The sequence below is a fragment of the Parasteatoda tepidariorum genome, chromosome 9 (genome assembly GCF_043381705.1).
Source record: "Parasteatoda tepidariorum isolate YZ-2023 chromosome 9, CAS_Ptep_4.0, whole genome shotgun sequence".
NCBI classification, from domain to species: domain Eukaryota; kingdom Metazoa; phylum Arthropoda; class Arachnida; order Araneae; family Theridiidae; genus Parasteatoda; species Parasteatoda tepidariorum.
Genome location: NC_092212.1, coordinates 16652922 through 16662029, shown reverse-complemented (window position 1 = coordinate 16662029; position 9108 = coordinate 16652922). Strand labels below are relative to the sequence as shown.

General features: G+C 29.9%; 1 protein-coding gene across 1 annotated transcript; it reads left to right on the top strand.

Annotated features, from left to right (window-relative positions):
* The first annotated feature begins 4565 nt into the window (after positions 1-4565).
* Positions 4566-8531, top strand: LOC107449525 (transmembrane protein 267). Its single transcript, XM_016065080.3, has 2 exons — positions 4566-5006; positions 8037-8531. Exons 1-2 carry the CDS (start codon positions 4719-4721, stop codon positions 8355-8357), a joined length of 609 nt encoding a protein of 202 aa, XP_015920566.2. The 5' UTR covers positions 4566-4718; the 3' UTR covers positions 8358-8531.
* Positions 8532-9108: the final 577 nt, after the last annotated feature.

Here is a 9108-nt window from a genome sequence, read left to right as displayed (position 1 = left end):
AAATACGTTTAAATTTAGAGGTGACATGGTTGGTGAGAGCTGCCCTCTCGCAGTATCGCCAAAATGCATGTGTATAAGGAATTAAATTGTTCTATCGAAGAAATTCAGAGTTAATTATAAATTCGGGACTTCCCCATCGGGACTCGCTGGCTTCTCTCAATGAGTAAAAGGATGATGAAATCTCTTAAAGTATTGCATGATGGAGAGTGACGTAATATGACGAGATGTTACACTATGACGCTGAAACTCTAAATGTATATATATATATATATATATATATATATAGTAAAATCACTAACATAAAATCGTCTGTCTATAATAAAACTATAGGTTTCTAGGAATATTTATTTATTTAANTATATATATATATATGCATAAAGAGAGAGATCACTTTTATTGTCGCTAATTTTTTTTTATCGATCCGGTTTTCATGACGTCAGCACAAGTGACATTTTCGCACTACGGAAATTATGTTGACTAAAATTAAACTCGGTTGCAAGAAATCATGTACCCACAATAACATACGCACACACTTACTTGACAAATAATGATTAATTTTCGAAAATTAACAAAATTGCTCACGTTTTTTCTTCTTTTTTTTTATATTGAAATGCGCCGTGATAGCCCAGTGGCTAGTGAGTCAAACTCCGATCCGGAGTGGCTGGATGTATACGAGCTCGTAAAATCTGTGGAATAGAAAGTCTTATGGTCGGTCGCTGAACAATACCCTGGAGACGGGAATCTGGATAAAATTTCCTTTCCCTTCAGATCTATGACTAGTTGAGGAAGTAACCTCTCGAGTGAGTGGTGCTGCCATCTATCCATAAGGTTCTGAACTAAAACGAACTTTCACCTCTTCTCAAGGCTTGGCGAGCTTCGCTTCTCCAAGTGTCATTAAAAACAGCCACAACAACAAAAATTGTTAAAAAAATTTAAGCTATTTTTATTGTTTATTATTCTGAAAAATATTCAAATGCGTATAATATTTGATTTTCTATGAATAGTTATGTGCAACACCAGCGAAAAATTTTAAAAAATATGGAACACATTGATAAAACACGCTGTAAAAATGTTAATGACTTTTCGAATGCATATTCAGTGCATGTAAGTATATAATGCTGGCTGGAAGAAAAAAGTTTACTTCTAAACTTAATCATTATTAGAAAAAAACTTTCAGTGATTCAAATAACAAAAAAACGTCAATAAATCCAGAGCCTGACTAAGGCAGGGGCATACGGGGCAGTTGCTCCGGACCCCAATTCGAATAGAAAGTATATTTTAGGATTCCTTTTGTAATGAACTTTTTTTAAACATAATATCAGTACAGTGTAAAATTCGTCAGTTTTACGTTAGCTTCTTATTGCATGAACACAAAAAATTTATATTTCGTAAATCCATGGCTTTCTAGGGCGGAATTTAGCTAAACTTTCGCAATTACGATGGATAAATTTGGTCAATCAAAAGCCTGTATTTTTACATATCCCAAAATGCGATATGTTTACAAAAATACAGGCTTTTGATTGGCCTAATTGAGCCATCGTAATTGCGAAAATTTAGCTAAATTTCGCCCTAATGTCAGTAAGGATATGGGTTTTTCGCTTCTAGACAAAATTAACAATCAGAAAATTGCATTCGGCATGGATGGAGAATTGTCAGAAAATTAATAAAATGGACAGAACGATATTTCGACTGACCATTGGAGTGAGGGGGACTTTACAGCTATTTTAGGTTCAAGTCAATTTTCTTGTTATATATGTATAATGAGGTGAAAAATTTAAATACCTCCATAAAGTTTAGTTCTTCATTGCTGTAGTAATGAAGCAGAGGGGGCCTCCCAAGGAAGTTTTTGCCCCGGGCCGCAATTAGGGCCCTGAATAAATCATCTGTAATCAAAAAGTACTTTAAAATTTTATTTCTGCAGGAATAACCACTGGGTTTTTGTCTCCAATATCGCTCATCACTTTAAAAATAATGCAGATTGAGAGATAATCTGTTTATCAGTGTATTTTGGAATAGTTTAAAGCATTTTCTCACTAATCAGGCTGTATCAAACCCAAGGAGTCGATATAGTATAATTAGGAATCGATCTGATTTAGTGGGTCTATGAATTCTACCAATGGGCCTATGCTGAGCCGTGGTGGCTGTGGGGATAGAGCGTTAGCCTACCAATGAAGTTATCCAGGTTTGAGTCCCACCAGTGGCTGTTTGATACGTATAGAAATACTTGTTATTGAACCACCGATAGATGGCGGAGTTTATCATTAGATTGTAACCGTAACTGCAAACTAAGATTTTGTAAAAAGCATCTACATTGTAATGTAGTAGTAACGTCTACCATTGTACCGTATTAATCATGTTAAAGATTTAAATATATTTTTGTTACTTACCCCTTGGTAATTATTGAGTAGTTTTCCTGTGCCATCAAGAAAACGAGAAAAAGGATATATTCACTAAAAATGGTAATAAATCTTCGGTGTATTTACCCTATTAGAATTGCTTTAAGTTGAAAAGCGAAAATACGAATTCTTCCTACTACTGCCATTAACCTCAGTGCTGACGTAAAACATCCTCAGTTGTAAATGGGTCATTGTTTAGAATCCTTTTACCGTCAGGCTGACCTTGAGATATTTTCATGGTTTTCCTCCCCATATAAAAATTCATTTACTATATATTTAAAGCCCATTTGCTAATAAACCTTACACTGTATACCATCTCTATCAAAGTAGCAACTGCTATTATTTTTTCTAAATTCAAGCAATCAAAATTTATTCTGATTGTTTGCCATTGGTATTAATGCTTTCTCTTAGATATATTCTGAAATAAATAGACTATATGTTAGATTTTCATATCTGTTTGGCTAACTAAGGGAGATTTTTCGAAGGTGCCATCTCATGTACTATAGATGCTTTCAAGTTAAAAAAACCTTATTACAGTAAGACACAAATTTGCCCTCGGGAAGAAACTTATAATAAAGATAAGTTTATTATAGATTTAAAATTAATTTAATAATTAATTTATAAATAATACATTGTATATGTTTGATTATAACAATCAAGAGAAAAAAAAGATGCATTGAATTCCAATTGCCGTTGGACTCTGAATAATGAGTTTAAAAAATAGCTATTGTTTTAATGCTTCTTACGTGTGCAACATTTTAAAAAAATTTAATAATTTTTATAAAATATTTTCAGGAGTTAAATTGAAGAAGTTTTAAAAAATTGTTATCCAATCAAAATTCTTGGAATGTTTATTATTTTTCAACAAATTAATCATTTGAAATATTTATGCACCACTATCTGTATGTTGATAATAATATTTCATTAATTTCCTAAAATTCTAGAACATAAAGTAATAGTAATATGTTTATTAAAAGAAAACTTGTGCAATGTGGGGGGTAAGTTTCGTTTTTTTCGTTTTAGCAAGTATTTAAAACTGCCCCTTCACCATTGATTATTTAATATAAAAATAGTTTATTTAAGTGCGTCTTTTTTTTTATGTATTTAATGTAACTTTCGGTCACAATGATATCAAAATTGCAAATTCATAATCTAAAAACTGAATAAAAGAGCCCAATTGATATTGAGTTAAATCCGCAATATTTTCATTTCTTGGTGATTTAAATGGATTTTTTTTTTCTTAATACAAATAAAATGCGATTCTTCTACAATAGATTATTTAATATTATTTCATTGTTAGAAGTATGGCGATTTATTTTGTAAAAAAGTAAATAAATAAATTATGATACTAGTATGTTTAAAAATAAAACAATAAAAATTGTTCTGAATAAATATTTATTTTTTCCTTGATTTTGTTAAATATTTAAATATAAAACTTACTGATTTTGTGGATACATTTTAAAACGAACATTTAATTTTTAATTTGGAGAAATATGCAGAAATAAACAAAAACTATTATTGATGATAAATCTGGAAAAATACTATTCAAAATTTTGTTTATGATATTTCGCTTTTTTTTTTCTTTTGTAACCGATTTTGCTTAAAACTCAGTTGTTTTTACTTGTTTGCTTTAACTTCTTATTTTGATCTTAAAAAAAAAAAAAACTTATGTGTGGTAGAAGTTTTACTTTTAATCAACTAAATTTAAAACCTTGTAAGAAACACTGAAGCTAATCCTAACGCCTGCACACAATTTTTTGCTTTATTTTATAAAACTGCCTAAAACTCAGAACTGAAATTAACTGTGGTCATATTACTATTTTACTTCGGTGTCAATTAGTGTACATATTGGAAGATGAACTTAGTTTTTGTTTCAATTTTCAAATAGACTAAAAACTTTCAAGTTAAAAAACTATAAGTAACTGAAAACCACATTTAACATAGTTCTTAAAGGAAAGAAATTTTAAAAATTTTGATAGAGTTAAATATAAAAAATATTAAGAAAAGAAAAACTGAAGAGAAGATTGAGGAAAGGGGAAGATCAAGACATGGAACCGCTTTCAACCCCAGATGGCGTACTCAATCGTTGGGATCGATTGTACCAGTAAGGAACAATCTCTAACATGAGCGCAAAGGAAGCTATAAACTAAACTAAATTTCGATATCAACAACATGCATGACGTAAAGTACACCAAAACAAAAACTTCTAGCATATATTATCGTGATGCATTTATATTTTCATTTGTATTTTATACGGCATAATCGATTTATGCCTTTATTCTTACCATTAATATGCATATGAGTTTTTAAAATTTTTATAAAATGTACATTAACTTCATCTGTAAGCAATTTATTTTCATTGCTATTTTATTCTCTATCTCAAAATCCGGAGATAGTTTGTCCCAGATGGAAATGATCCAAAAAAACCTCACTTTGCATTGCTTTATAGATAATCTAACACATATTGCTATCGGAATAATTAGCTGGTTAATTGTCATAAGTTATGACAAGATCAGTTTGTCGCATTTATTGCAAAGCCTTTTATGCGGTTTCTTTGCCGGAATTATTGATGTAGATCATTTTTTGATGGCGAAATCACTAAATTTAAAAGTTAGTTGAAAAACAATTTTAAACCTAAATACACAAGTGGGTGACCTTTGTGCTAAAATACAAAACTAAGGCAAACAACGTTAAAGAGCACAAAAATCAGTACCGTCTTTATGCATAGGCACACCCGGGCAGTGCCCGAGGGCTCCAGGCACTCAGGGGTGCCCTGGAGAATCTTACTTTTTATAAATTTTATTTAAAAACACTAAGAATAAACAAAATTGCATTATATATTTTTTTAAATAATTATATTCTGTTGTATAAAGTGTGTATTTTGTTTTTCTTTCTACAAATAGTGATTGATTATATTGCAAACAACAATAATTTGAGTAGTTTATCACCAAGAATACTTAGAAAGGCAACTGAAATAAATTTTTCTACGTTCTAATGAAGTTTATGTGGATTCAGATTTTTGTGGAAATCAAAATATATTTAAATTTGTTCAAATTATTGCATGTGTTAAAAATGCATAATTTTATATATGTGAAGTTTTTTAGTTCGATTTTAAGTAGTATGACCCGTTATAGGGGCCCAAAACATTTCTGTGCTCTGGGGCCCTGCATGCTATTAAGACGGCCCTGACAAAAATATTTATAGAATACAGACAGCTGTTTTGGATGCTCAAAGGACAACTTTCATCAGGGCAGTGTTGCACTGATGAAGGTTGCCCTTTGAGCATCCGAAACAGCTGTCTGTATTTTATAAATATTTTGGTGCTCTATAACATTATTTGCCTTAGTTTTGTATTTTTAAACCTAGTTTGATATTTGTGTAAACTAATAGATTGACTAAATATTTATTACCTTAGAAGTAAAATTGTTATGGAATACAATTACTACTTTAGAAATAAAATTGTCTTCAGAAATAAATCGGCACAATTGTTTTCTTATAAAACGTCAAGTTTGATAGCACATTCATTTGCTGTTCAGGAAAGTTTCTGTATCTTCACACGAGCTGTTTTTTTTTTTAAATGAAAATATCTATTATTTTACTTCATTTAGAACAGTTGATTATAAAAGTCATTCAAAACTAACATTTTATTTTTAATGTAAATATAAATTTTTATAGGTTTTAAATCAACTCTACATTTTTCTTATTTTCAGTCATATTATTTCTTCCATAAATTTAAATGTACTGCAAAAATAAAAAAAATACTATAATACGAAATTTTTCCTCCGTATCCCACTATTTCAATACCTTTAAAATTTAAACTGCTTGAGCTTAATCCATATCCAAGATAGATTTAATTGCATCTAGTTTAGTATCGCTTAAATACATGTTTAGTGTTTTATAAAAAATTTTAAAAAAATTATAATATGAATAATCAAAGTTAACATTAAGTCTTAAATTTTTCATGTTATCAATATTTACACTAAACCATGTCTTGACCTAACATTTTCATATTAGTTATAAAAAACAAGATAAATGGTACACTTTATTCTGAACATCTAGTAGCACATATTGAAATTACAAGAGTAATTCTTTCTCAGAATATAAAATGCAATTAAAAACATCTAAAAATCACAAATGATGAATTTGTGATTTTTTAACATTTAATAATTTACTGTCAATTTTTAATTCTACCTTTAATTGTACATTTATCTCTTTAATGAAGCATAACCTCTATCGGATTAAATCCTGTGTTACTATCTCCTGCCATTTATCCTATTGATAGTGTACTAATGCTATCTGACATCCTATGTGCCAATGGTTTAAATATAAATTTTACCATTTGTGATTTTTTATTGTTTTTAATGAAATATAGTAGCATATTTTTCTAATTATCTGTATGTAGCATATTGTAGTAAACATATACAGGGTGAGAAATTCTCACTCATTATTGATGATCAAATATTTTTTTAAAAAATCAAGTTTTAGACTAAACTAAATATGCTGGAGCCGTCACGGCTCAGGGGATAGAGTATTCGCCTTCCAATGAGGTGAACTAGGTTCGAATACCAGCAATGACGGGTCTATACGAATTTCATTGCCTACTCGCGCAGACCACAGTGCTGACGTAAAATATCCTTAGTGGTAGACGGATCATGAGTTAAAGTTCCCCAGCTGTCAGGCTAACCGTGGAAGGTTTTCCTCTCCATGTAACACAAATGCAGGTTAGTTCCGTCAAGTCCTTTTATGTCAGGCTTACGTTAGTCCTTTACGAAAGCAAATTTAACCCCATACTTAAACCAAGAGTTCCCTTGTCTTCTGGATTGGATCCAAAATTACATGGCTACGGAGTAGAACATTAGTAGTTGTAAACCTAAAAATTGGGTCAACTGTTCAACGACAGTTATAAAACGAAGTATGCTTATCAAATGGTAGCATTTATCCTCTATTTAAAATAAAAAAATGGTGCACTCACTTTTTATTATCTAACCATTGCTTTTGAATAGATGGAAGCCTTAAGATTAACTTATTTTGATTTAATCTAATTATATTGCAATAAATATTCGATTTTTTTTTTAAGTTTCTACATTCTTTTATGCTTTCAGTCACCATAAAGTTCTTTCTATACTACAACTGTTTCAATTTTAAAAATTGTTCTAACTTTTCATGAATGCAAAATTTTAACCCAACTAGTATCTTTAGAATTGAAACTACATGCCCAGAGATGCCAATTGCTCCAGACACGCCAAAATAATTTTAAAAAACGGTATATAACTACTAAGTAAGTTTCGCAAATATTTTACTATTTTTGCTTGCTTTTTAAGAGGTATAGCATGGCATAAGTACTATAAAGTGGTGAATTAAGTAAACCTATGAATTATTTAGAAATAATGGTGGATAAAAATCTACTAAATTGAATTTATTAAACCAAGAATCACAATTGATAAACTACCACTTTAAAATATATATTTGCTGTTCGGAGCAAGTTTGCCCTGTATTTTTCATGTTGTGGAAGCAACGAAAGATATATCCAGATTCTTACTCACTAAATATATATTGCTTAGCTAAAAAATTTTTAGATTTTAAATAACCTGAATTTTTGCAAGAGATAACTTTTCTGATAAACATCCTTCTTTATTTCAGGATGCAGTAAGCCTGCCTTCAAGACCACCCTTTCACAATACAACATTATTAGTTTCAATAGTAACATGTTTTATCATTCTCATGCATAACATAGAACAAAAACCAGCAGAAAAAATAGGATGGTTTATGTTAGTAGCAGTTGTCTCCCATCATTTGCGTGATGCTATGCGTAGAGGACTCTGGCTATGGCCGTTTGAGACGAAACCTTTAGGTTTCTGTGACTCTGTTATTATAAGCTATTTATTTTCTTTGGGAGTTGGTGCATTGATTAAAATAATAGATCATCCTGTACCAAAAGAAAAAACTGCATTTGAAGTATAGTAAAGTAATGTAACCAGGTCGACCAGCACCATAGAGATTTTTCTCGAAATTTCTGTGTAATGCAGACATGTGATATAAAAATGTTGCATTTTTTGTTATTTTTACTAAGTATATTTATTACTTTGTGCATTTTATATGAAATACTAGTCATATAAATAAATGAATTTTTTTGTATTTTTATTTGAATTTCACTATCAGTGCTCCCAATAATTTAAGAAACACACCAAAGAATTGAAGAAATTTTATCAAGTATCAAAATAAGTTTCTTCGTCTAGTCTTCGTTACTTAATTCTTGATTATGTACCAAATTAGATGTGACACTGTTGGATAAGCTTAAATTGGCAAAAAGAAATACTTCTACAAATATCTTTGTATTTAAGCATTTTTAAATTGAATAATTGTTGTTCCATTTATATGAATAACTTATTATTTGAATTTTATATCGATATCTGCATTTTTTGACATTTTATAAATGTCTAAATTTTCTCACCACCAAAAATACAATTGATAGGATGTTTCTGGTAGTGAGAAAATGTTTTTTTCATATGCACAAAATTTCAACCTGGAACCAGAATGCAGATAATCTGGAATTCAATATGTATATAGCAAGTTTTATGCAATAGTAGTAAGGCTTCATCAGTATTGTTATCAGTTTCATTAAACTGGCTAACAGCAATATTTCCCTTACCTTCTTTTTTCATTCATCCCTTAATTGATATAGTGTTCAGTTTTTTATTTTATTTGTTACATT

What these genes read in the sequence shown, in the direction of transcription:
- LOC107449525 (XM_016065080.3), top strand. Translation starts at nt 4,719, where the DNA reads ATGTACATTAACTTCATCTGTAAGCAATTTATTTTCATTGCTATTTTA. An exon ending in CGAAATCACTAAATTTAAAA is followed by an intron (nt 5,007 to 8,036) that starts GTTAGTTGAAAA and finishes TCTTTATTTCAG; the next exon opens with GATGCAGTAAGCCTGCCTTC.